The sequence below is a fragment of the Brettanomyces nanus genome, chromosome 2 (genome assembly GCF_011074865.1).
Source record: "Brettanomyces nanus chromosome 2, complete sequence".
Lineage (NCBI taxonomy): Eukaryota > Fungi > Ascomycota > Pichiomycetes > Pichiales > Pichiaceae > Brettanomyces > Brettanomyces nanus.
In genome coordinates this window covers 500,073-525,922 of record NC_052375.1, presented here as the reverse complement: position 1 = coordinate 525,922, position 25,850 = coordinate 500,073, and the positions used below count along the sequence as shown (strand labels likewise).

The following is a 25,850-nucleotide window of genomic DNA, read 5'->3' as shown; positions in this document are numbered from 1 at the left end:
TCTCCTTCTCTTGTTTCTTTATCCTTTGCTCGTCATGAGTTCTTGCAAGAAGATCGATGAATCTGACCATGCTCCGCGTCACTCACATACTTCATCTTCACCTTCACCCTCTTGCTGCTTCAACACTGTTGAACCTATAGACGACTTTCTTCAATGTCATTTTGAGCCTGGAGATTGGAAAGAAATAGAAGCCGGTTGTACCGGAACTTCGAATTTTATCGATGCTGAGGCAGACAAACGATGTTTAGATTTATGCAACTTCGACAGTGATTTCCCTATTCGAAAGGATCGATACAGAGCCGCAGCGATCGTGGAAAGTGCCTGCTCTTCGCCTAATTCGTCAGATTGCGAAGATGAAGAGTACTGTAATGTTGAGATTCCTGATTGGGATGCATTAGAAACTTGCGATAACATGATTCGTTGTACTCCTCCTTCTCTGACAGAGTCTACAAATACTCCATCTACACTATCCTCGATACCTGAAACCCATTTGTCTTCAGATAAATTGCCCCTATCTCATCCCCTGACAAGAAATGATGCCGATTCCAATGGCTCTTTACCTACTGGATCCCAGTTTTTGAAATTGTTAGAGCCTGAACTTAGTAACGTCTCATTATTATCGTCAACCAAGTTGAGCAATCTCCGAGATCATATTCAAACTTCAGAGCGTCCAATTATACATCCGGAGAGGCCTCATATTCATGAACATTTTCCTCCCTCTGATCCTAACCATCACTACCATCTACATTACCAGAACCATCTGAATGGCAGTTTGGTCCAACATGATCTCATTCTTCCTTCAAATTTCCCCTTTCAATACCAGCAATCTCATCATTGTGCCGTTCATGATCATACAAAAGTCGCTGGAAAGTACCAGAACCCCCAGTCATATCCCGAGCACCAGCCGACCCCCAAAAAGCAGAAGCAGAGGCCACTAGTATGCAAGTGGGATGATTGTAATTCTACTCTTTCCAACTCGGACCTCAACAAACACATGTTCGAGCAGCATTTTACCCCAGATTGGTTACATCAGGAGAATCCCGGTCAGGATTTCTATCAATGTGAATGGCTAAATTGTATGTTCACTACAAATGAATTAGACAGGTTATTTGAGCACATTGGTGACCATGGAAGTGGTAACCATCAAGATGCACCTAAGTTGCCGGTGGATTCATTTGATGATTCGGATTTGTCGATCCTTCCAATTTCTGAGATCTCGGAGGAATCTACAGAATCTCAGGTCTCTCATATTTGCAAATGGATCGATCCAAGTACTCATATCCTGTGTAATATGGAGTTCAGCGATACAGGCAGCCTTACTAACCATATCATTAGTGAGCACATTAAATCAGGCAAGTCTCAGTATATCTGTCAGTGGGCCGGATGTCCTAGATCGGGTCGTCCATTCGCCCAGCGACAGAAGATTGTAAGACATCTCAATACTCACACAAAGCATAAGCCATTCCAATGCTCTATCTGTGGTAAGAGATTCTCCTTGGAGCTGATGTTGCAGCAGCATATTCGTATTCATACCGGTGAAAAACCCTACAAATGCAGAATATGTGGTAAGCATTTTAAAACTTCATCCTCACTTACTATTCATTCCAGAATTCACAGCGGTGATAAGCCTATGGTTTGTGGTGTATGTGACAAGAGATTTAATGAATCTTCAAACTTGAACAAGCATATGAAGATTCACAGCCGGCAGTTTAGGTGTGAAATCTGTTCAAAGAGCTTCGATAATGAGGGTAGATACATGAAGCACCTCGCAGCGTGTGAGAATAAGCACAGTGCTATGAGAAATAAATTACAATGTGATTGCTGTAATGATTCAGATAGAAAGATCAATGAAGAGGAAGAGGATGGTGTACTGATAAAACAGGAGGATGGTAGTATTTAATAGCATGTATAGATGAATATTTAGAAAGTCCGCTAATGTGCACCGCCCGGAAAGCGAGAATAGAAAGAATAGAAAGTGAGAAGACGAATGTAGAAGCCTAGGGCCTGTAGGTTCTGTAGGTTCTAGGTTCATTCCTGTCTATAGATCCGATGTACATTAGAACCTTTTCTGCCAGAAGATTCTTGACATCTTTTCGACGATTAATCTGTACTACGAATGATGGCGCGATACCTTCGTTACTCAAGTCAATACCGAATATAAAGAAGATTCTCAGTGATGATCCAATTAGCCTACCAAGATCGAGTGAAAAGCATCAGCAGAATGGAACTTTGGAAAGGAGAAAACCCAGTTTGGTGGATGGATGTACATTAATGAAGCATTTTCAGTCTGCATCAGTGATTCAGATTGTCCCTAAGGTGAATCGATCGCAGGAATCTACCATTAACGGACTGTTCAACAGGAGTCAAATTGTTCAGGACTGGAGTATATTTGAATTTGATCAGATACCCGGCGAAGGAGAGGAGAATGAATCGAACTTTGTTGACTCTAACAATCTTCCTGAAGTGATTCTTCTTGGAAGATGTAACGTTGGAAAGTCGTCTCTTATCAATGCACTACTCACAAATGTCAAAGAGAGGGTGAAAACGTACGCAAAGGTGAAGCAGCGGGCTGGATATACACTTTGTCTCAACTTTTACAACATTGGGGGTCTTTTTAGACTTGTGGATTCTCCAGGTTATGGAAATAGGGGTAAGCAGTGGCAAGGGATGCTGGTTACCGATTATCTTGAGAAAAGACGAGTGCTAAGAAACTGTTACTTATTATTGGACAGTAAAGTTGGACTTAATCAGTATGATGAGATGATAGTACAACATCTAGTTCAATCTGGTACTTCATTTGATGTGGTTTTCAATAAGATTGATAAGATCCCCAATGACAGCCGAATAGGCCACCTTGAAAGGCTTATAGGTAACTCTATTCTTGCAGATTTAAAGATTCAGCCTCGCTACTATTTCGTCAACTCTGTGGAGACATCCAAGGGAATTAAGTATAGAAGTGGTATCAACGAATTACGACTCAGCATGTTACAGAGTTGTGGGTTGAACGTCAGAACGTTGGCTCCTAAAAAGTTGCAAAGGGACTCTGATAGGCTGCGACAGAAAAGAAAGCTTAAAAATGTCAAGATGATAGTCAATACAAAGAAGCTGCAACGAGACTCTTAGAGACTTCTATTCAAAGAAATTATCGACGGATGAACCCAAATAAATCTTAAGCATGGATTTAGTGCATGGAACGATTTTGCATCTGACTTTAGCTGTCTTGGTCTTCTCATAGGCTTGAAATCGGTGGCAGCCTCCGAATGCAAAGTAATACTTTTTACCCTTATCAGACACACAGAGAACATCAACAGGAGGTAACTCACCAGCCGTTATATTTTCCAACTTGCATGTGGAAGATTCTTTAGGGACTCCATTTAATGTGGATACCATAGCGTCGATCTTACAGTAGTCCAATACTGGAGGAATGGGTCTTAAGATCTGTTCAATAGGTAGGTAATCTATCTGCTTATTACCGGAAGTTTGAATAGACATATTGTTAGTAAAATAGTATCAACTGGTTAAAAATCCAAGGTTTTAATTGCAGTTTCTTCATCCTTTTATACTCCGCGTCCTTAGTCATCAGTCTCGTAGCTACTTACTAAAGCGCACTCTTATTCTAGACTTCCCTTTCAAGACCCCTTTTTATTGCTTATGTCAGCATCTCATATTATATATGTTCGCGCGTTAATTTGTAAAGGTGTTTACAGATCAACAACAACAACAACAACAACATCAACAACCTTGTTGAGTTTATAATTATGGAAGAAGAAGAACCTGACTATTCAAAACTTCCATTGGAGGAGAGACTTGTTCATAAAATATGGAAGGTCAGAAGAGAAGCGTATCAGGAACTGGATAGTAACTTTCAGAACTCTGCATCTGAGGATACAGCATGCTTCAAGTTGTGGCTTCGAAGCCCTGAGTTGATTCGAAAGGCAATCACCGACAGTAACGTTGTTTCAGAGGAGGCAGCCTTATCTGCTTTAGTATCATTTTTGCAGTATGGTGGTGATCATACTATAAGAACTCTCAATACTGTTGTCCCGGCAATCTGTGAAAAGGGACTCAGTTCATCACGTCCTGTTACCAAGAAGATGTCTGTTGATGCCCTTTTATGGTACATAGAGCTTGGAAGTGCGGCTCCTGTCATTGAGTTTATTATTCCGTCTTTGTCTGCCCAGTCTCCACGTGTAGTGGCCTCTGCTACCGCGACAATAAATGAGATTTATCAGGCATTTGGATGCTCTGTTTGTCCTCCTAAACTAGCTCTGGATCAGCTTCCTGCCTTGTTCGGTCATGCCGATCGCAAAGTTAGAGAGGAAGCTTTACATTTGAGTGTCACGCTAAGATCTTATCTGGGTGAGGGATTTGATGCCCTTATCTTTCCTAGTTTGAAACCAATTCAGCAGAAGGATCTTACCAAGGCTTTTATCAGGATTGATGGTGTTCCTCGCCCCACAAGGATCTTGAAATCACAGCAATCAAGACAGTTGGATCGCCAAGAAGATATCCCTGTTGAAGTTGAAGACGTTGATATGGTGGATCCTGATATTGAATCGGAACAACTCGAACCTGAAGATCCTTTTAATCTCGCAGAACCAGTGGATGTTCTTCCTAAGCTCCCCTCTAACTTCAGTCAGAGAGTCCAAGACCCTAAATGGAAAGAGCGTGTGGCTGTGCTAGAGGAAGTCCAGAAGCACTTTGACGTGATGAGAATCAAAAATCAGGACTTTGCTGAGTTCATTAGAGTAATTGCCAAATGTTTAGGAGATGCTAATCTTCAAGTAGTTACTCTAAGTGCTCAAACAATAGTCGAACTTGCCAATGGTATCAGAGATGAGTTTGAAAGATACGTTTCCGTGGTGATTGGTCCACTCTTAGAGAAATCCAAGGAGAAAAAGAAATCGGTGGCAGACGCCGTTAACTCTGCATTAGATAGTTGTTTTAGATACTCGTCATTTGGAGAAATCTACGAGCCATGTGTTCAATTTATGTCTCATAAGATTCCCCAGATTCGAATTGAGGCTTGCAGGTTTCTTGTACGCTGTTTAAAAGAGCTACCTCGCGTGCCGTCTAAAGTGTACGGGGACGCTATCATGATGGTAGCAATCAAGCATCTTGATGATTCTCAAGTAGAAGTTCGTACAGCTATGAGTGAGGTGATCGCTACGATGATGAAGATTCTTGGAGAACGTGCATCTAAGCAGTATGTCACCAAGATTGACCACAGACATATGAATAAGATCAATGATCTGTATTCCAGGGCCGAAGTTAAGGCCAGCAGGTCATCCGCTGTCTCACAACCGAAACGCTCTTCGTCGAATAATGCACGCAGATCACTCGGCCCACGTCCTTCTCTTAGAAAGCCAGTTGAGGCCCCGTCACGGCACTCCTTCGGTAGTCCAAACAGTATGATACCTTCCAAAAGAGGAGCATCTCCTTTGAAAGTTCACTCTAAGATGAACCTCGCATCGCGTTCAATGAGATCTGGAGATGAACTGTTCAGTGGTAATGTTAAAGCACCGGCTCCCAATATGGCTCCCAATATGGCTCCCAATATGGCTCCCAATATGAAGTCAACGGAGAGAAAGGAGCTGGAGAGTTTACGAGCAGAGAAGTTGAACTGGCAGAAAGAAAGAGAGCAGCTTGAGGTCAGTTTGAAGCAACAGATAGCAATGAACGAAAAGAATGTGGAGAAGCTCGAGGAATTGACTTCAACAGTTGATGATTACAAGTCGCGTTATGCGTCCGTCAGTGTGGCCTCAAAGTCTAAAGACACTCAGCTTCGAAGATTACAAGGAGACTTGGAGGCCGCCAAAGGTAAGATCATCAGTCTCGAAAAGGCTCGGCAAATGCAAGAGCAGATGCAACAGCAACAGCAGCTACAGGAGTCGTTGAAGACTCAGGATTTTCAAGGATCTCAGAAATCGTCAGATCCTGTGGAGCCAGCCGAGCTTAACCGCCGAATTTCAGGACTATCGCTACAACCATCGACGGAGAAAGAGAAAGAGAATCTTTATCGTTCAGCTAATAAAACACAGACCACCACAAGTAGCTTGGCATCAGGACTTTATGAACTGGACTCTAACGATGACAGTTGGAAGCGCGCAGCTGAAGTCACTAACCAATTGAAAGCCCGAATAGAGCAGATGAAAGCCCGGACGAGGACTCTAAGCCAGATGTGACCTATCTGATTTGTACATGTTTTTAAGTGTTTTTACTAAGAATTCCATTTTCAGAATCTCCACCATCTTTAATTTTTCGTTGGATCGTTCTTTTTTGCGACGGACAGTCAAAGCATTTCTATTTAATCATCTACAGAGTCCTCCTGCTAGGTAAGTTGAATATGTCGTCCAAGATCAGGATTCTTGTTCCGGTTAAAAGAGTTATTGATTTCGCTTTGAAGCCAAGAATCAATAAGACTCACGATGGTGTAGAAACGCAAGGTGTCAAATTCAGCATTAATCCATTCGATAACATCGCCGTGGAAGAGGCGGTGAAGATCAGGAAACATAATAAGGGTGTTGTCGAATCTATTCATGCCGTTTCTATTGGTCCTTCCAAAGCCAAGGATGTGTTAAGAACGGCCCTTGCAAAGGGTGCGGATACTTCGTCTTTGGTTGATATCGGTTCTAAGGAATTGGACCCTCTTGCCGTCTCAAAGATTCTCAAGAAGATCCAGGAAGAGCAGGGCTCTAACCTAATCATTATGGGAAGGCAGGCCATCGATGATGATGCAGGTCAAACTGGTCAAATGCTTGCCGGCTTATTGGGCTGGTCTCAGGCCACCAACGCATCCAAAGTCACCATTAATGAGGATATGACGGTTGAAGTTGAGAAGGCCATCGATGGAGGTGTTGAGATTGTCAAGGCTCCTCTACCACTCATTATAACTACCGATCTTACATTGAATGAACCAAAGTTCGTAACACTTCCAAAGATGATGAAGGCTAAAAAGAAGCCCTTGAAAGTGGTTAGACCGGAAGATTTAGGCATCAATCTTGAAAGTAGACTCGAAACTGTTTCTTTGGAGGAGCCTGTTCCCAGAAAGGCTGGTATTAAGGTGAAGAGTGTCGATGAGTTGATCTCGAAGATGAAAGAGCTAAAGGCAATTTAGTGGCTTGTATAAAATAGACCTTAGTAAAAGTAAGAATTGATCGCACCGATGGTCGTTATATTATTACCCCACATTTCGCTATCAAGTATCATCTCTCTCCATCTCTTAGCTCTTTAATGACCACTCTTAATAAGTCAATTGAATTTCTAAGGCCTTTCCTTGACGTCAAGAAAAGCAGTAAACAGAAAACTCGGCCTCTTTTTATAGGTCTAGAAGGTCCACAAGGCTCTGGAAAGACCACCCTATCAAAACAGCTCGATGCGAAGCTTTCTCAATTGTATCCGTGCCTTAGCTTTCTAACTTTTTCCATGGATGATTTTTATCTCACTTTCGAAGAGCAGAATCTGTTAATAGCATCTAATCAAGACAATCCACTGTTGAATGGTCGTGGTCTGCCAGGAACACACGATGTTGATTTGCTTATCGAATGCCTCGAGCGGCTTTCTACCCAGAAGACTGGCGTTGATATACCTGTCTACGACAAATCCAAGTACTCTGGACATGGTGACAGATTGCCTTTCGAACAATGGATCCACATAAAAGGGCCTCAATTGGTGGATGTAGTGATCTTCGAAGGTTGGTTTAACGGATATCTGGTGTATCCGAATACCAGAAACTTGCTAAAAAAATGGAGTCAAGTGAAGACAGAATACTCTCCAGCGTTTGACAGGGTGAAAAAGGAGCATGTCTTGAAATTGAATGGAGATTTGGCAAAATATCAATCAGTTTGGAACTATTTCGATGCATTCATCTGTATTACCACCGATAGCATTGAAAATGTCTATAGATGGAGATTGCAGCAAGAACACGATATGATAAAGCAAAAAGGAAGTGGAATGACTGATAAGCAGGTAGCTTGCTTTGTTGATCGATACATGCCAGGGTACAGGCTTTACTTTGATAACTTGACCGAGATTATGGCCAAGATCCCAAGCTTAGAGGTGAAGATTGCACTTGATCGAACTCCCATTGCAGTTCGATTCTGCTATATTTGACTGAATCGAAACTGGCTGGCTTCATGCTCTGAAAGCAGAATTCTCTTACGTCTTATGGGTTGTGACATGGTTGAAGATCTCCGTTTAAGAGGTTTCTTCTTCGTTGGCAGTTTTAGTTTTGACTGTTTTACAGGTTTTCCATTTGATTTCTCGTAAACTCTAACCAATTTATCAATTTTGTCCATCTTCTGGTCGACTTTATCTATCTGTAACTGCACTTTACTGAGTGTTTGACTGATAGTCTTGCAGATCTCATTGAATTTAGCTGTCATTTTTGCTGAAGCCTCTTTAATCTCCAGACTGTCAAGTTCAAGTTCACTAGCCCACAAAATAAGTTGGTCTTTATCCTTGTTGGCCAACTGATCTCTCCTCTCATCGTTGATATCTCGTTCAAGCAGTTCATCTTCATTACCGGAAACTTCAGTATCAGATTCTGACTCCTCTGTATTGTTCTCTTTTCTGTTCAAAAGCATGTTTACTTTGATACTGTTTTGTTGTCCTCTCTGGAAAGAAAGATAGAAAGATGGAAAGTCTAACCTGACCTAATCCCTTTTCCCTTTTCCCTCTTTCTTCTTTTGGGGTAGAGCTTCGCGCGCATACAATATACATATATATATATATAAAATTTTAGGTAGTAAGAGAGAAAAAAGAGATCTGGGTTATTACTATTGGTATAACACAATTCAACGGAGAGAAAGTGCAAGAGAGATGTCAAGTCTAAAGCCGTATTTGGACAAGAAAGTAAAGATCATAACTGTTGACGGAAGGTTATTTATTGGGACATTGGAAGGATACGATCGTACTACCAATATAGTGGTCTCAGATGCCACAGAGAGGATCTTTTCACCTACTGATCCGGCTAAAGATATTAGTATGGGGAGTTGCATAATACGAGGAAATGAGGTTGTCACGGTAGCAGATTATGATGAGGATGAAGAGAATTCCACTGATTATACGAGGATCTTTGCGACGAAGTTGAAAGATACAAAGAATTCAATCAGTAGCTGAAGGATGAGCAAAAGTCCCTCCCTAGGTTTGATTAGATGTACAATAGATAATATGTAGTTTTAATTATTATTATGAGCTCTTTACCGTAGGAATTCCCAACTGCTTCATTTTCACTGCTAATTCGAGTAAGTAGTCGATAGCCTCGTTGTAGATTTTGGCTTTCCAAATAGTTTCACCCCAGACGTAGATGCCGTGCCTTCTAACAAGAATGGCAGTAGTTCCGGGATAATCTAATATGGCTTTACGAAGAGAAGGTTCCAATTGTTCCTCCTTTTCGGTATTCTCAATAATCGGAATAACAAGTCTGTCTGAGTAAAGTAAATTGCCTGATCCTGTCACCTTAGGAATGGCCTTAATCTGCTCAATACAGGAGATCTCAAACACGTCTTCAAATAACAAGGTGCACATAATCGCATTCTGAGAGTGGGTATGAATACAGGCACCAGTATCTCGCATGATATATGTTGCCATGAATAGAGGAGTGCACGAAGAAGGCTTCAATTTCAATGGTCTTCTGATGTATTCCTTGGTCTTAAAATCCATCACAAAGATATTGAGAGGCATCATTCTTTCCTTTTGAACACCACTTGGTGCAAGGAAGATCAAATTCCGGCTTCTGTCTCTGATTGAAATGCCTCCGCCGGTTCCAGTGACCCATCCGTTACCGTAAAAGTTGCGACAAAGTTCGCATATCAAATTGGCAGGGTGTTCTTCATCTGCAGGAACCACAAGCTGATCCGAATCTGGCTTTTCCAAACCCATCACTTTATATTGAAAGACGAAGATGAAGTTGAAGAGGAAGGAAAAGGAGAGTGCAGTAGGCATGGTAAATGAAGCAGGCACGTTCGCGACGCTTTAGTCGAAGTCCTTTTTCCGGGGAATAACAGTGTATGAAGTCATTTGAGGAACCAGCTATGAACTAGAGAAATATGATAAATCTAACAGCATGTTCACTATAAAATAATGCTTTTATTTGTATCTATCAAGGCTTTCAAGGAGGAATGTAAGAACACTTGGGAAAAACCCACAGCCCATTACCTATGTTGATAATACTAAGCAGAAGTAAAAATTTCCTTGAATTGATGCTATAGATGATTCTATCTTCATCTATCCTCATAGCTTGCATGACATTTCAGTTACTCATTACCAAACTTGTATTATAGAAACAAATAACCTCAAGAGCCTGCTCTCTGAAAAACAAAATAATGTCCCAGTGTCCGAGTGGTTAAGGAGCCGCCCTGCTAAGGCGGTGGGCTCTGCCTGCACAGGTTCGAATCCTGTCTGTGACGTTTTTTTTATATTCTCAGTTGATACATAAAACAAAGATATTAATTAACCCAACCATTCATATTAACCATATATATATATATATATATACTACTAAACCTTTCTTCGGCAGTAAGGACAGCTCCCAGAACCCAGAAACCATTGCTTAAAACAGCTATAATGAAACACGTGACCGCAATCTAGTAGAATCAACTTATTTGAAGAGGCGTACCTATGAGAATCATCTCCATCCACAACCATATCGATATCCAGTAGATTGTCCAGACAAATTAGACACATATTGTTCATTCTATATATGAACTGTATCTTTTTCTCAGCTAGCCAAGGGGCCTTCGAACTGATTAGTTGATTGTTCCTAAATTCGATTATAGCCAACTTCCTTAGTCTTATAAGGTTTCTAACACTCGCTATCAGAAGCTTGAAGAAGGTGATGAGTTTAAGCGAGAAAAAAAGACAGTTAACGATTGCACTGATCCATATTTGATTCAAACTGGCCGATGCAAATCCACAAAGCCGTGTATATCTGGCTACCAAAATTATCGCTATGATAAACAGATTGACAGTTCCTAATCTAGTGAAAAATGACGACAGCCCCGAATACATACTTCGGAAGAACCCCGTCGCCGAGCATGATGATGTGAAATAATAAACAGATCCGGTTATGGCACCAAATCCTAATCTTCTTCTGTTTAATACAACTGCTTTCATGGCTTATGGTTATCAGAAAGGACCAAGTATTACTCAAATGGCGTAGTGTCATTCCATTTTATTTTTTACTTTTATTTTTATTTCTAATTTTGAACCCGCGAATTTCCATGTGATTCTCTCATACATTTGAGTGCTATTTCTATGGTTATACATTAAACAGTAGTTTCATCAGCCTCAGCCTCAGCCTCAGTCTCAGCCTCAGCTTTCGCATTGACCTCCCGTTCTGCTTCAGCCTTGACCTCGGCTTTCTTGGCCTTCTCTAGGGCATTCTTATCAACTCCAAAAAATCTGTACAATAACTCAGCCTTCTCATGCTTATCCACCATCAAATTGAGATGGACTCTACCTTTCCACATGGGAAGTAGCAATTGCTCATCTCCTCCTTCTCTCTTAATATTCAAAAAACATGATCCCTCAGGCGAATTTTCAATGGCCTCAACAAACGAAGGATCAACTTTCGACTCCTTCAGTAGCTGGAACGAGGGATAGTTCTCTTCCAATAAAATCTTGAAAATCCCCATATTAGAAGTCAACTGCCTTGTTGTTGGCATATGATTCTTAACCACGGCAACGGAATCATTCTGAATTCTCCATGGACATTCATAATTCTTCTGAGAAACAAAAAGTTTCACTCCAGAATAGATCAACTTGAGCTTGTCCTCATTACACTGAATAATCTTCTTGATCACAGGAGCAGTGAAATAGATTGATCTCATTGGCTCACCCGTAGCATTACGTACCATGGTACAATCCTTAGGGAACTTGTCATCAATCTCGTAAAACTGAAAGCATTTTTTAAGTTGCTCGTTACCTATATCAACGTATGAAAATGGCTCTTCAATAGCATCAAGTGGAAGCCGTTGCCTTTTGACAGGAGCTGAACTAACCACCGGAGAAGCAACAGGTATATCATCTGCGACTTCACCATCAGTCTTCGGCTTCTTATTTGAAACTTCATCAGAACCTTCGTCTTCTCTTTCCCTCTTATTATCATTTTCTGGTATCCTCTCTAACACAGTGATAAAGAAACCTCCAGTATTTTGATCCTGAGGATATACACGCATACATCTTTCCAAATGTAGATCTTCGACCTCTTCCCCTTTCGGAGGGAAAACAGTCTCAGGCACTTCCTTAGAACCGGGTTCTTGCAACTCAAACTTCTTATTAAACACCTTCCAGGTCTTTAGACCGGAATGTCTAATTAGACCGGTAAACTCTGAGCTGCAGTCTACAATTCTAATCTTTCCTGCAAACTTCTTCAAAGCAGAAGCCACCACAGACTCATCTTCAATAGGATTCAAAGAACAGGTAGAGTAGACTAAGCGTCCTCCGGTCTTCAATAACTGAATGCCTCTCAAAAGAATGTTTAGTTGCAATCTATGTAAACCTAGTCCATTTCCCACAGTCCACTCTTTCCAAATAGGAAGATTCTTACGGAAAGTACCGTCACCAGAACATGGAACATCGCAAAGAATACGGTCGAACTTGATGTAGGATCCATCCTTTTCGAGTCTAACTTTAGGAAACATCTGGGCATCATGATTCACAATGACATAACTAGGAGAATTTAACCTTTTGATTTGGTGAACCAACATGTAAGATCTACGATAGTCAGAATCATTAGCCATGACAAAACCAGTCGGGAGCTCGCCATGTTCTGTAGCATGAATGGCTTCAATTAACTGAGCAGTCTTAGAACCTGGTGCAGCACACATGTCAAGAACATAATGAGTTGGTTTAACTCCCAAGAATAAAGGAGGAATCATAGAAACTGCTTCTTGACGAGACAAGTTACCCACCTCATTCTCTGCGACAAGGAATCCTTGCACTGGTCCATAGACAGGGTCCTTTTTGATCACCCTTTTAGGAAGATCAATCTGGAAGGCCAAATTACTAGGATACCAGGATAGGGCAGATGGTGGTTTATGGGGAACTTCACTATTCTCAGTATCGGCGTCAGGATTAGCAAGGGCGTCCTGTTCAGCCTTCTCCAGCTGTGGAACAATCTTCTTCGTAAAAAAGTTAGCAATATCTTGAACATGATCCCTGGATCCTGTGATACGGAACGTTACAGGTAAAGGATCCTGAAAAGCTTTTTTCATCCTGGCAAACTCGGCATCTGAAGAAACAACTTGCTGTTCCTTATAATATCTTTCCCATTCTTCGTTCTCTTTAACAATCTCATCCCAGCCTTGTCTCTGGTCACGACGAACACCAAGACGACCCTTGTTGCTCTTGTTACCTTTATTTCTCCAATGTTTTCCCATACTTTTGAAGTAACGAACAAACGTTCTATCCATAAAATAAACCCAAATGAAAAATCGGAAATGAAAACTGAAAAATCTGAAAAATATCATGAAAATTTTAAATTTTGGATCTTGAGATTTCAGTTAAGCGAGATAAGCCATTTAGGATCATGACAAAGCGGAACTTGCAGAAGACGGTGATGAAGGCGATGAAGGCGATGAAGACGATGAGGATTGATTTGAAGCAGATTCATCAGTCGACTCTTCTTTCTGCACGTCGTCTAATGTAACCTCCATATAATCCTTCCACGTATCTCCCTCATCCACCATCTTCTCAATCCAGCTTTCAATCACTTTTCCCAATGCAATCATGGAGCTCTCATCTAAAAATCTCTTAAAATCAGGTTCATTAACACCATTTCCCTTAGTCAAACTACTCTTCCTCACTCTGTCCAACATATAATAATGTAACGACTTTAACAATTCTGAATCTGGCAATCCTTGGCCTGTGCGTTTCTTGATCTGTTCTCTACTCATATAGGGTAACTCTGCAGGATTATACTTCCACCCAATGCAAAGCAACTCATCCGGCGACACCTTATGACCTTGTTGTGCAATTCGCAGCACGGGTTGCAAATATTCCCCCTTTAATTCATATTGTCTCTTAAGTTTGGGAACTTCTGTATGGTCAATGATAGCATCTTCGACTATCTCCTTATCACGACTAAGTAACGAATATCCATATCGTCTATTAACTGTGTACTCACCCTCACAAGACTTGTACAGAGAGAGCCTTCGAATCTTTTCTTTGCTTCCTTGCAACTGAATGTTGACGTTCATAATGCAATGGAGAAGAAGAAGAAGAAGAAGAGGTGGAGAACAACAAAGATTAAATCAGCCCTTGTATTTTTCATGCTTTATCTTTTTTCCCTATGTATTTTTCACTTTATTATTTTACTTATAGCTGATAATGAATCCGGAAGAGTTCAACAAGGACGTAAGCCATCTAAACAAAGCCATCTCGGAGCTTGCATTGAAAGTGAGTCAAAAAAGAGAAGGATCTTGATTCTCAGCTTGACCTGGTCAATCGATACATCCAACAACTTCATGAAATACTTGAAGTGGAGACCGAAAAGGGTAAATACATGGACTTCAAAGTGCTTCTTTCTCAACAGGATAAGCTTGGTCCTGGATTCATAGTGATACCAAAGAAATTATTAAAGACGGCTTCCACTAGGGCCGCTGCAACCCCCTCTACATCCTTGCAAAACATCAATAAACATACAAGAAGGAAGAAGAACAAGAGAATAACATGCTCGTACTGTATGAAGGAAGGTCACAAAAGAGCCGAGTGCCCAGAAAGGCTTCTACATAACATTTAATATACTCTTGGCACTTATTGTACAGTTTATCATTATGTATATATAAAAAACCTCTGTCAAATCCTATCTTCCTGCTATTTTGTCACTTGTACTGGCCATTGTCTCCCTTCTACTGGCATCCTGCAACAAATTTGTGTCGACATTGCTTGGATTAAGGTGGATGTATCTAATAGAAGAGCCTCTAATGAAAATGCTTCTCACTGCAACAAAGTGTGGATATTTCTCGACGTTGGTCTCAATGTTGTCCAGTTTGATATTTAGATACTGGTCAATCGAACGCAATGTTCCTGTAATCTTGACATCATTTTTGAGCTATCTAGTTGTTAGTAATGTGCTTGCAGGGTGATCTAACCCTATTGTATCGGCTTACCTCAACAGTAATCTAGCTAAATGTTAGTAAAATGAACTCTAATTACCAATAACTCAGCACACTTACCTCCTGGTCCACAAGAGTCTTAAAAAACGAGAAAAATAGCATCTTTTCAAGCTTCTTGACGTTCTTACCAAAGCAATAAAGTGTAGATGCCAGTTAGTACTCCTTTTCTTCACTTGTTCATCCATCCTGAAAAATTCATGTGCATCCTTACACCATAAAAAAGATACAATTCATATCATATTTAAAGACTATATAAACGGATCTATGTACAAGGTAATAAACGTCTCAATTTGGATGTTCACTGTAATGGCTTCTGCTTACTCTGATTGGCAGCTTTCTGTAGAAACTTGTCAAGCAAAATCAGATTGGATCTACTAGGCCTTTTCAAGTTATTGACCACCATCAACACGCCTGTTAGTAAACCTAGAGCGCCAGCCTGGTGTGCAGCACCTAGATCGGTAGGAACCAACCAGAGTAGAGTACAGATACCCAAGGTTACTTGAAGACATGCCAAACCCATACTAGCACTCAACCACATGTAAGCCTTACTTGGGAGTAAAGGCTTCATTTTGTGGCTGCGCATATGGAGAGCAAAGATACAGCAGAAAGTGGCCACGGCCATGATACGATGGTTGAATTGAACGGTGGTTGGATTCTCCAACATGTTTCTCCACCACAGGTCAGACTTGTCAGATTTCCTGGCAAAAAGGGGATCCATCAACTCGTCCGTTGGAGGAATATAGCCTTCTCCCATTTTAGGGAAGGTGTTGTAGATCATACCAGCATCCAAACCGGCAACGAGAGCACCAGTCATAGCGGTGAAGAATACCATAACGAATAAACCTTTGGATAGAGAAATGAAACGTTTCAAAGAAGGAGAATTGATCTGTTGGAATATCTTTTGATATTTCTTAGGGTCAGCCATGATTTTGTAATCACGCAATATAGAGAAACCAGTAGAAATCATACAACAATAAACAGTGAAAGCCGTGGCCAAATGAGTAGTGAGTCTGTAAGGAGAAACAGTAGGCTTAGAGTTTCTTGCCACAAGCTGCTTCTTGTCGATACCGGAATAGACCATCCACCAGCCAACAAAACCTTGAAGACCAAGTAGACCACATATTCCAAGTAGTTTGAGAGCAGTTGGCGGGGAAACCCTTTTACGGGCAATATAGTAAAGAGTAGGGACAACAAACAAGACACCGATAACTCTACCTAACAATCTATGGGACCATTCCATGCCGTAGATAAATTTGTATTCTTCGACATTCATATCTGTGTTGAGTTCTTTGAACTCTGGACTCTGCTTGTATTTTTCAAACTCTGCTAGCCAGTCTTCTTGAGAGAGCGGAGGAATGGAGCCAGTGACCGGTTTCCATTCGGTGATGGACAAACCAGATTCAGTCAAACGAGTAAGACCACCAAGGACGACGATAGCGAAAACCAAGATGGAGCAGGCGATACAGAGGTAACCAACAGGTTTGGCAGTGTTGATGGGCCAAGAGGAAGGATTCGGAGTGGGAGGGGAAGAAGTCAAAGGTGCACTCTTGGCTTCAACATATGCCAAAACAGAGGTAGAAAACAACCTCCTTTGATTCAACAAAGGAGAAGATACACTATTTCTAGTGACAAAAGATGAACGAGAAACCTTCTTGACCCTTGGAAAATCATTAAGAGCCTTCATGACCTTTGTATCAGCTCCAGAATCTGGAGTGAGTAGCCGCTTAATAAAGTGGGAGATGGTAGCTGATCTAGAATAACCGGTGTAACCAGTAGCACCACCTGCAAGTTTACTAAGAGGACCCATAGTACCCAACGGATGCTGGATGGACCTCTTTAGTCCGACACCAAGGATGGAGCTATTGTTGATGAAAAAAAACTGACCTCTACAGAAAGACATTGTAGGGTTAGACTAGTGACGATGAAAGCGATCGAGAAGAAAAGAACCAGGAAGATAAAAGAGTCTTCTTGAGATCAGTTGATCTTTTACAACTGCGCGAATAAATTAGAAGAGAGCCGGATGAAAAGTTGGCCGAGACGAATTCATGATTAGAAGCTCAAGCATTTGAGTCAACGACGGTGGGATGAACAAGAAATCAAGGGAAATATGTGATGTTATATAAAGATAAAGCAGGCAGCTTTGGTATAACTATTTTATCACCTGAACCTATCAGAGCTGCCATAAATCTGCTTAGACCAACCATGGTTAAGGGATTGGAGACTCACACTTTACATTGATTGGTTCGTCCATATCGTCTTTTGATTGAGTCCGCTCCAACACTTAAACTTCAGTCACTCAAGTCCCTCAACTCAGTCTCTCAAGTCCCTCAACTCAGTCACTCAAGTCCCTCAACTCAGTGATAATTCCCCTTTGGATTTGTCGCTCCTTGAAATTTCAAGTTTTTAGTGCGTCTTACTCTGCGCCGACCTTCCTTTATGATCGGATTTTGTGCTTATCCATATCCAGTCTTATCTATTTCTGGAGAGACTCTGTCGTTCGAATTAGCCTTTTTTTTCAATCTCGTTAAATGCGTTTAGGCCACATCTCGGAGTCTGAGACTGGGGCTGCAGGTGCCGACAGTGGGGCTGCATCTTCCTCTCCCAAACAACCTTCCAAACCCATCCGTACGCGCAAACGTGGCTTTAGATTTCGAAATCAACTACTTCATCAACAAAAGGCATCTCATCCTCCTTCTAAGAGCTCTCAATCGTTACTTCAGCCTCCCTCACTCAACTCTTCTTCTACTAACAATGGTGCGGACGAGTCTAGTCTTAACGAATTCAATCGAAACACTAGCATCTCTGAAACAGCATCTGCCGCAGCACATGCCCTTCAATCGATGCCCGAGGATCAATCAACTCAAGATATTGAACTACGACAAGTCGATCAAACTTACAATCCAGGAGAATGGCAGATTTTTAGAGACAATGAAACTTCTGAAAATAACAAGTCTTCCGTAGTATCTCCTAGAGGGCAGAAGAATGGATCGTTTAAATCCTTTGGAAGTCATGTCACTAACGAATCCGTTATAGAGTTAAGCAGTGATTCCTTTCTGTCAAGGTCCAAAACCAAAATCGCCAATTATTCTCGCTTTAGAGTACTTAAGCGCTTTAAAAACTTGCTTATGGGTATCTCTGAACCTATTCCCTCTCAAGGAGGACGAGTAGTTCCCATCTCTGTTAGCATGGACCCTGCTTCTACAGATTTTCCGACAATCACCAACCGTCACGGCCGCATTCTTCTCATAGACGATCGTGTCAATGTGCCCTACGTCTCTAATACAATTACTTCATCCAAATACACCATCTTCAGTTTCTTGCCTCGTCAGATCTTTGCACAATTCTCAAAAATCGCAAACTGCTACTTCATGATCGTTGCCATCATGCAACTAGTTCCTACTTGGTCTACAACCGGTACTACCACAACTATTATTCCCTTATCTATCTTTATTTCTATTTCCATCGCTAGAGAAGGCTGGGATGATCTACGACGTCATCGATTAGATAAATTGGAGAACGAACATATGACTTACGTTCTACGCGAGACTAACGAACGGAACTCTCATATTAAACCTTATAGGGATCACTGGATTTCCGGTGAGTCCAGTATTGTTTCCTCATCTCAATCGTCTCGATCCTCCCATTCCTCGAGCGTCTTTTCTCAGAACATTAGACATAAAAACTCTTCCATGAAAGAGGATGCGCTGGCAGAAGAAGGACTGAATTTGAATAAAACTCAATGGAGCAACATTAAAGTTGGTGAGATTGTCAAGCTAGAGTGCGACGAATGGGTTCCCGCAGATATCATTTTGCTTACCAGCACAAACGACCTTGGCGAGACTTTCATTGAGACTATGGCCTTGGACGGAGAAACCAACTTGAAGAGTCGTGTTCCGAACTCTGGTCTTCATCACTTAGCCAACGAAGCCAAAACTTTACGCAGCCTGAATGCTATTGTTAGGAGTGAAGATCCTAACCTAGATTTATATCACTATGAGGGTGCTTTAAATTTGACTGATGCAAAGACTCACGAGTGCCACAAGTACCCATTAGGACCCGAAAACATCATTTATAGAGGCTCTATTATTAGAAACACAAAGGCATGCCTTGGATTGGTTATCTTCACTGGTGAGGAAACTAAGATCAGGATGAACTCCATTAGAAGACCTCGCATCAAGGCACCAAAGTTGCAAAGATCCATCAATATAATCGTTATTTTCATGGTTTGCGTTGTGATTCTTCTTTCCTCATTCAGTACAATGGGTGAAAGACTATTGTACAAAAAGAATAAAAATTTAAACTGGTACATTTATGAGGAAGATGTTGGTGTTGCGGCAACGTTGATGGGCTTCATCATTATGTTGAATACAGTGATCCCCCTATCATTGTACGTGACAATGGAGATAATTAAGATTATGCAGATGTTTCTTTTACAATGGGACATTGATATGTATGACCCTGATTCGAACACCCCTGCAGAGGCCAGAACGGCCACCATTTTGGAAGAATTGGGACAAGTTCGCTACATATTTTCCGACAAAACAGGGACTTTGACAGACAACAAAATGATTTTTAGGAAGCTTTCTGTTGGTGGATCTGCCTGGATACATGATATTGATGAAAGGTTACAGGAAAACAATGACAATGACAACGTCGAAGATAATTCCAGTAATCAACCAGCTTTATTCAAATCTCCCACTATACGAGTCTCTGGTAATCCCCCAAGGCCAAGCGAGGAAGTGATGGGTCAAGGATCTATAACATTTACGGGAAGGCCAAGTATGGCATCTTTGACTGTTAGGCAGTCAAGAAAGACGAGTTCTTCTCCCGTGATGTCTCCAACCACGACTAAGACCGGCAACAGTCCCGAAGATCTCAAATCTACAGTCGAACTTATCCGATATGTGCAAACACATCCGAAATCTTTGTTTGCAAGGAAAGTCTCCCTCTTTTTAGTTTCGGTTGCTCTTTGCCATACTTGCTTGCCCAAGCGTGAAGAATTAGACGACACAAGTTCAGAAAATGATGATAACACTGATGGCGCCATCGAATATCAGGCATCTTCACCAGACGAGTTAGCACTTGTTCAGGCAGCTAGCGATATGGGATTCGTGTTCTACAGCAGGAAGCAGAAGATTGTTACATTGCAGCTGTATCCATCTGGATTTGACAAGGAACCGGTGTTTGAGAAGTACGAAGTGCTAGACACAGTCGACTTTTCGTCTGCTAGAAAATGTATGTCGATAGTGATACGGTTCCCTGATGAGAAGATATACTTGCTTTGTAAGGGTGCTGACAATATAATCATGGAGAAATTGAAGTCTCATGGATTAGCTGGGCAGAAGAGGTCGGAGTTGGCTAGATCCATTACGGAGAGAAAGCAAATAGAAGCCGATTTAGTGTTAGCTAATCGATCTATGGACTTGAGACCTAGTGACTTAAGTGGACGGAAGTCCTCAGGTATTGGTGCGCGTGTTTCTGGTATCAGCCTTTCCCGTCCATCTAACTTGATATCTCCTAGACTACCTAAATTATCTATTTCTTCGTTGACGGAAAGCCAGAACGAAGCTCGACAGGTGGACGAGGTTATCTCTCAGTCAAAGCGCTCGATACAGATGATGCAGAAACAGAAATTCAACGAGCAGAGTTACATTCCAACTGAAAAACTTATTGAGAATGAAGAGTTTGTTATAGAGAAGACACTTCAGCATGTTGAAGAGTTCTCTTCCGATGGCCTTCGTACATTACTTTATGCATATAGAACATTGACTGAAGATGAGTACCACCATTGGTCTCAGGAATATGCTGTTGCGAAGACTTCTGTGAAAAATCGTGGACAGAAAGTTGAAGAAGTTGGAGGAAAGCTCGAAGAAGGACTTTCACTTCTTGGATGTACAGCCATCGAGGACAAACTACAAGATGGGGTTCCAGACACTATCGAGAAGCTTCGTCGTGCTGGGCTCAAAATGTGGATGCTAACTGGAGATAAACGTGAAACTGCCATCAACATTGGCTATTCTTGTCGGTTGATCAAGGATTACTCCAAAGTGGTAATCCTCTCGAGTGAGAGGAATAGTCTTTCTGAACTCAGTTCGATGATGACCGCAGCAGAAATTGAAATTGACGAGGGCAATGTTGCTCACTGTGTGGTCGTGATTGATGGCACTACCGTGAATGCCATTGAAGAGGATATGACGCTCATGTCACTCTTTATTTCTTTTGGTGTGAAAGCGGATTCTGTTATCTGTTGTAGAGCCAGCCCTTCCCAAAAAGCAGAGCTTGTGGATCGCGTGAGAAAACTACGTAAGGGAGAGGTGACTCTTGCTATAGGCGACGGTGCCAATGACATTGCGATGATTCAGAATGCAGATGTTGGTGTCGGTATAACTGGCCGAGAAGGATTACAGGCAGCTCGTGCTTCGGATTACTCTATTGCACGGTTTAGATTCTTGCAAAAGTTACTCTTGGTGAATGGTCGATACAATTACGTGCGAACATCAAAATTTGTGCTTTGCACCTTTTATAAAGAGCTCATGTTCTATCTCACGCAGTTACTTTACCAGCGATACACTTTATTTACTGGTTCTTCACTCTATGAGCCATGGTCCCTTTCCATGTTTAACACTTTGTTCACATCTTTGCCTGTCATGTTTGTTGGTATGTTTGATAAAGATTTGAGACCTTCGACATTGATAGCGGTGCCTGAATTATACGCTATGGGATGTAAGAGCGAGCGATTCAACTTATCGGTGTTTGTGCAGTGGATAGTACTTTCTGCTGCGCAATCAGTGACACTTTTCTTCACGATGATCTACATTTATGGTTTTAATGCGACTCTCGATAACACGACATATCCTTTGGGTATGGTACTTTATACCGCATTGGTGTTTGTGATCTGCACAAAGTGCTGTATCATCGAAACACATAATATCACAAAGCTACCCGTCATTGCATGGGCTATATCTGTGTTTGGATGGTTGATGTGGTTGATGCTTCTCGTTGGATTGAACACTCACAGGATGCAAACCATTTTTTATGTGAACCACGGGCTTTTCGAACATTTCGGCAAGGATATAACTTTCTGGGGAAGTATCTTGGCGCTCATATTTGTTGGTGTACTCATTGATTTAATCTATGAGTTTGTCCACGATTGGTTACGGTTCAGCGACACTCAGGTGTTTCAACAGCTTGAACAACAGCCAGGAATTTGTGAAAAATTCGAGCTAGTCTCTTACAACGTTCTTAAACAGGGGTGGATGTGGCTACATGACTCGGTGATCAATGAAGAGATAGTGAAAGACTGGCCTAAGGCTCGCAGGAGGTTCTATTACTTTCGATCGTTTCTGCGTAAGGGAAGTATTTACCCGTCTAAGGCTACAAAGAAGAGACGCTCCACTATGGTGAATCCTAAGGAACTACCACCAGGATCACCATCAGTAGTGAAACTTGCGTCATCTGATAGGTATGAGAAGGAAATGTTACCATCAGGGAAGGTTGTACGTAAGAAGAAGACGAAGAAAGAGGGGGACGAAGAGCAGGACACGGTCGGTAGCAGAAGACCGAGATCGAAAAGCGTCAAGTTTGTCCGCTTGTTTGGAAGCAAGAATGATACAGACAATGCAGAAGGAACGATGCAAGATGCGGACATAGATGAGGTGTTGCAGAGAAGAATGAAAGATTTAGAACAGCAGTAGCCACTAGACATAAGATAACATAATAAGCTATAAAGGGGAGGGAAAAGAAGAAGAAGAATAATAATAATAATAATAATAAGAAACAATGAAGTGAGAGGAAAGAAGCTTAGTCACTCCTTTAAACCTTTCTGGTGGTAATAATAGACAGCGGCAGAGTCAACCAAGGCCAAAGTACCGGCCAAAACGCTGGACACGGTCTTACAAGTCTCTGCTGTGCATTTATGACATTGCTTTTCAGAAGTGGCATAGAGAGTAATACCAGTAGCCAAAACAGCGGTAAGATTGAAGGTGACAACAGGGTAGGCAACAACGGTGTCCTTGGTAGCGATGGCAGCACCAACAACATAATCAGAGACAGTGGAATATGTCTTTTTAAGGTAGCCCTCAGTCTTCTTGGTGGCATTCGAAGCAGTTTTCTTAAGATTCTTACTGGCTTCAGCAGCCTTCTCCTTGAAAGAAGATTCTGAGACATTGGCATCATCAGCGACTTTAGAAACCTTGTCTTCAAAGGAGGACTTGGCCTTAGTGGCCTTCTTTTCGATGTTAGCGGACATTATATTTGGAGGAAGTGATGGTAAAGAACTGTCAACGGCAGTAGTTGATTCTGAGATTTCTCCGACTGTAGTATGCAATTTGTATAGTGCACCTTCAGCGTCTTTTTCTTCTTGAGCTTCTTCAGATGATGAGATCTCTGGTGAAACTACTTTAGTTTGAGAAGAAGTGTTGGTAGTTACAGTAGCAGTTGTTGATCTGCTTCTGGATTCTTTGGAACTGGATGATCTTGCTAATCTGCTTGCGGTTCTATATAGGGAAGCAACAGATTTTGAAGGGGTTAATTTGTGGGGACTCTTTGACGAAGTAGAATCTTGTGATTTGCGCGATTTCTTTTTTTTCGAACTGGAAATGGAATTATCAGCAGACGACAAATAGAAGCTTGGAGTACGTTGAGGAAGAGAGAGGAAAAAAAAAAAGGTATAGCCAAGTGGAAGAAGGAAAAAGTGAGGACGAGATGAAAGCACCAAAAAAAAATAAACCCAAAGCGAAAAGACAATCCGCATACTGAGCTTCCCCACTGGACATTCAAACTGGACTCCTACTGATACCGCTTAACACTATCGCAGCAACTTAAGCGAAACCACAATATTTCGTGAGACCGGGTTTCCTAAAACAGACTGATAGTGAAGTGGGCTGCCTTTGGGTATTTTTTCTTTCGCGCTTTTTCCTGCACCAGTTTTGGCTCGTGACTTTTATTTGACGCGTTAGGAGGAAGAACCAGGCATGGGGGCATGAGAGCTGAGAAACAATCACCGAAGGTACATGATATGTCATGGGATACGATGCATGTCATTGAGGAATTGACCTTGGTGAGATTGACCTCGGTGAGATTGGCCTCAGTGAGATTGACCTCAGTGAGATTGACCTCCGTGAAATTGACCTCCTTCAGCTTGACCCTCAGATGCCTTGCCATACTAAATTTCATTTATTGGTTTCATTCAGCGCCAGTGTGTTTTATTGTCTTTTCTTTTCGCAGCATCTCACCAGTTTTTCAATATAACGGGATTCTTAGGAAAAGGAACTACAAGGCTGTAGACAAATCTGACATCATTAACCATTGAAAAATTGACGAGAATGAATAAAATCAACGGGACTAGTAATGATTCCTGGTTCCTCCTCCTCTCTCTACCTTCCCTACTCCAACATTAAATGCCGTTGCATAAATTCCTTTGTTAGTAACCTTAAACAAAATCACCTAAAAATTCTGGGATATCAACCCAACTCAAACTTACATTCTGAGATGCATTGTAATTAATTGTAAGAATATGATCTAGGTAGGTCTATTTACAGACTGTACAGTAAGGAAAAAAATAGTTAACTGAATGTAGCTAAGTTCAGGTAAAAGTGGAACCGCCAGACCAATGGAGTCGAGTCGAGATTCGGTAGGATATAGTAAATTACTTTTCTGCTACATAATAGATCTGTCACTAACTACTGTTTTCGAAAAGTTGCATGAGGCATAATTGGAAGGGCTCGAGTGAGCTGTGATGAGACGACACAAGTTTGCTGCTGCTGCTACAGCCGTCCTGTCCTATCTCACCACAATTTTTACCACCTTCAAGTCACGTGGTTGAAAAGAAACCCTGAAAAGAAAAATTAAATGGTCCAAAAAAAGTTGACCAAAAATTTTTCATCAAATATTTTTCACATTGAGCCCGCAAATAAAATACTTTAGTCTTGTCTTTTTTCTTTCCATCAATACTAATTAATAGTAATAGAAAACAATAATGGGTGCCTACAAATACGTTGAAGAATTGCACAGAAAGAAGCAGTCTGATGTTATGAGATTCTTGTCAAGAGTCAGATGCTGGGAATTCAGACAAAAGAATGTGATCCACAGAGCTGCTAGACCAACTAGACCCGAGACTGCCAGAAAGTTGGGCTACAAGGCTAAGCAAGGCTTTGTTATTTACAGAGTTAGAGTCAGAAGAGGTAACAGAAAGAGACCTGTCAGAAAGGGTGTCACCAACGGTAAGCCAACTAACCAGGGTGTTAGCCAGTTGAAGTATCAGAAGCCAATGAGAGTCACTGCTGAAGAGAGAGTTGGAAGAAGAGTTTCCAACTTGAGAGTTTTGAACTCTTACTGGGTTAACCAGGATTCTTCATACAAGTACTTCGAGGTCATTTGTGTCGATCCATTCCACAATGCCATCAGAAGAGACCCAAGATACAACTGGATCTGCAACCCTGTTCACAAGCACAGAGAAAACAGAGGTCTTACTTCCGCCGGAAAGAAGTACAGAGGTATCAACAAGGGACATTTGTTCAACCACACCAAAAAGGGTCAACACCACAACTGGAAGGTTCACAACACTTTGTCTTTGTGGAGATACAGACATTGAGGAGCTTTCTTTCGGCTTCTCAAAATTTTTTTTTTTTGTTCAACTCTTCCGTTCTTTCATTACTTCTATCTGTATTGGTATATCTTAATGTAATCTGCAAGGTTTGAATGCTCACAGTAACATAAACGTTTTTGCTCCGT

General features: G+C 41.5%; 14 protein-coding genes and 1 non-coding gene across 15 annotated transcripts; 8 read left to right on the top strand and 7 right to left on the bottom strand.

The window, feature by feature from the left end:
• Nucleotides 1-34: 34 nt before the first annotated feature.
• On the top strand, nt 35-1,900 carry FOA43_002220 (uncharacterized protein; the record flags this gene model as incomplete). The annotated part of the gene is made up of 2 exons (XM_038922520.1): nt 35-38; nt 189-1,900. 2 exons carry the CDS (start codon nt 35-37, stop codon nt 1,898-1,900), a joined length of 1,716 nt encoding a protein of 571 aa, XP_038778448.1.
• A 149-nt stretch (nt 1,901-2,049) lies between these two features.
• Nucleotides 2,050-3,123, top strand: FOA43_002219 (uncharacterized protein; the record flags this gene model as incomplete). Its single annotated transcript, XM_038922519.1, has 1 exon — nt 2,050-3,123. One exon carries the CDS (start codon nt 2,050-2,052, stop codon nt 3,121-3,123), a length of 1,074 nt encoding a protein of 357 aa, XP_038778447.1.
• A 6-nt stretch (nt 3,124-3,129) lies between these two features.
• FOA43_002218 (uncharacterized protein) lies at nt 3,130-3,492 on the bottom strand (the record flags this gene model as incomplete). Its single annotated transcript, XM_038922518.1, has 1 exon — nt 3,130-3,492. One exon carries the CDS (start codon nt 3,490-3,492, stop codon nt 3,130-3,132), a length of 363 nt encoding a protein of 120 aa, XP_038778446.1.
• Nucleotides 3,493-3,758: 266 nt separating this feature from the next.
• Nucleotides 3,759-6,185, top strand: FOA43_002217 (uncharacterized protein; the record flags this gene model as incomplete). The annotated part of the gene is made up of 1 exon (XM_038922517.1): nt 3,759-6,185. One exon carries the CDS (start codon nt 3,759-3,761, stop codon nt 6,183-6,185), a length of 2,427 nt encoding a protein of 808 aa, XP_038778445.1.
• A 161-nt stretch (nt 6,186-6,346) lies between these two features.
• On the top strand, nt 6,347-7,117 carry FOA43_002216 (uncharacterized protein; the record flags this gene model as incomplete). Its single annotated transcript, XM_038922516.1, has 1 exon — nt 6,347-7,117. The coding sequence occupies one exon, from the start codon at nt 6,347-6,349 to the stop codon at nt 7,115-7,117; it is 771 nt and encodes a 256-aa protein (XP_038778444.1).
• A 116-nt stretch (nt 7,118-7,233) lies between these two features.
• Nucleotides 7,234-8,112, top strand: FOA43_002215 (uncharacterized protein; the record flags this gene model as incomplete). The annotated part of the gene is made up of 1 exon (XM_038922515.1): nt 7,234-8,112. One exon carries the CDS (start codon nt 7,234-7,236, stop codon nt 8,110-8,112), a length of 879 nt encoding a protein of 292 aa, XP_038778443.1.
• A 45-nt stretch (nt 8,113-8,157) lies between these two features.
• On the bottom strand, nt 8,158-8,585 carry FOA43_002214 (uncharacterized protein; the record flags this gene model as incomplete). The annotated part of the gene is made up of 2 exons (XM_038922514.1): nt 8,158-8,190; nt 8,244-8,585. The coding sequence occupies 2 exons, from the start codon at nt 8,583-8,585 to the stop codon at nt 8,158-8,160; spliced, it is 375 nt and encodes a 124-aa protein (XP_038778442.1).
• Nucleotides 8,586-9,189: 604 nt separating this feature from the next.
• On the bottom strand, nt 9,190-9,882 carry MDE1 (Methylthioribulose-1-phosphate dehydratase; the record flags this gene model as incomplete). Its single annotated transcript, XM_038922513.1, has 1 exon — nt 9,190-9,882. The coding sequence occupies one exon, from the start codon at nt 9,880-9,882 to the stop codon at nt 9,190-9,192; it is 693 nt and encodes a 230-aa protein (XP_038778441.1).
• Nucleotides 9,883-10,327: 445 nt separating this feature from the next.
• On the top strand, nt 10,328-10,409 carry FOA43_002212. Its single transcript has one exon. It is a non-coding gene; the product is annotated as a tRNA-Ser (tRNA).
• An 858-nt stretch (nt 10,410-11,267) lies between these two features.
• On the bottom strand, nt 11,268-13,382 carry FOA43_002211 (uncharacterized protein; the record flags this gene model as incomplete). Its single annotated transcript, XM_038922512.1, has 1 exon — nt 11,268-13,382. One exon carries the CDS (start codon nt 13,380-13,382, stop codon nt 11,268-11,270), a length of 2,115 nt encoding a protein of 704 aa, XP_038778440.1.
• Nucleotides 13,383-13,529: 147 nt separating this feature from the next.
• Nucleotides 13,530-14,201, bottom strand: FOA43_002210 (uncharacterized protein; the record flags this gene model as incomplete). The annotated part of the gene is made up of 1 exon (XM_038922511.1): nt 13,530-14,201. The coding sequence occupies one exon, from the start codon at nt 14,199-14,201 to the stop codon at nt 13,530-13,532; it is 672 nt and encodes a 223-aa protein (XP_038778439.1).
• A 605-nt stretch (nt 14,202-14,806) lies between these two features.
• FOA43_002209 (uncharacterized protein) lies at nt 14,807-17,019 on the bottom strand (the record flags this gene model as incomplete). Its single annotated transcript, XM_038922510.1, has 2 exons — nt 14,807-15,030; nt 15,441-17,019. The coding sequence occupies 2 exons, from the start codon at nt 17,017-17,019 to the stop codon at nt 14,807-14,809; spliced, it is 1,803 nt and encodes a 600-aa protein (XP_038778438.1).
• A 628-nt stretch (nt 17,020-17,647) lies between these two features.
• FOA43_002208 (uncharacterized protein) lies at nt 17,648-22,813 on the top strand (the record flags this gene model as incomplete). The annotated part of the gene is made up of 1 exon (XM_038922509.1): nt 17,648-22,813. One exon carries the CDS (start codon nt 17,648-17,650, stop codon nt 22,811-22,813), a length of 5,166 nt encoding a protein of 1,721 aa, XP_038778437.1.
• A 110-nt stretch (nt 22,814-22,923) lies between these two features.
• FOA43_002207 (uncharacterized protein) lies at nt 22,924-23,367 on the bottom strand (the record flags this gene model as incomplete). Its single annotated transcript, XM_038922508.1, has 1 exon — nt 22,924-23,367. The coding sequence occupies one exon, from the start codon at nt 23,365-23,367 to the stop codon at nt 22,924-22,926; it is 444 nt and encodes a 147-aa protein (XP_038778436.1).
• A 1,728-nt stretch (nt 23,368-25,095) lies between these two features.
• On the top strand, nt 25,096-25,710 carry RPL15B (60S ribosomal protein L15B; the record flags this gene model as incomplete). Its single annotated transcript, XM_038922507.1, has 1 exon — nt 25,096-25,710. The coding sequence occupies one exon, from the start codon at nt 25,096-25,098 to the stop codon at nt 25,708-25,710; it is 615 nt and encodes a 204-aa protein (XP_038778435.1).
• Between the last annotated feature and the right edge of the window lie 140 nt (nt 25,711-25,850).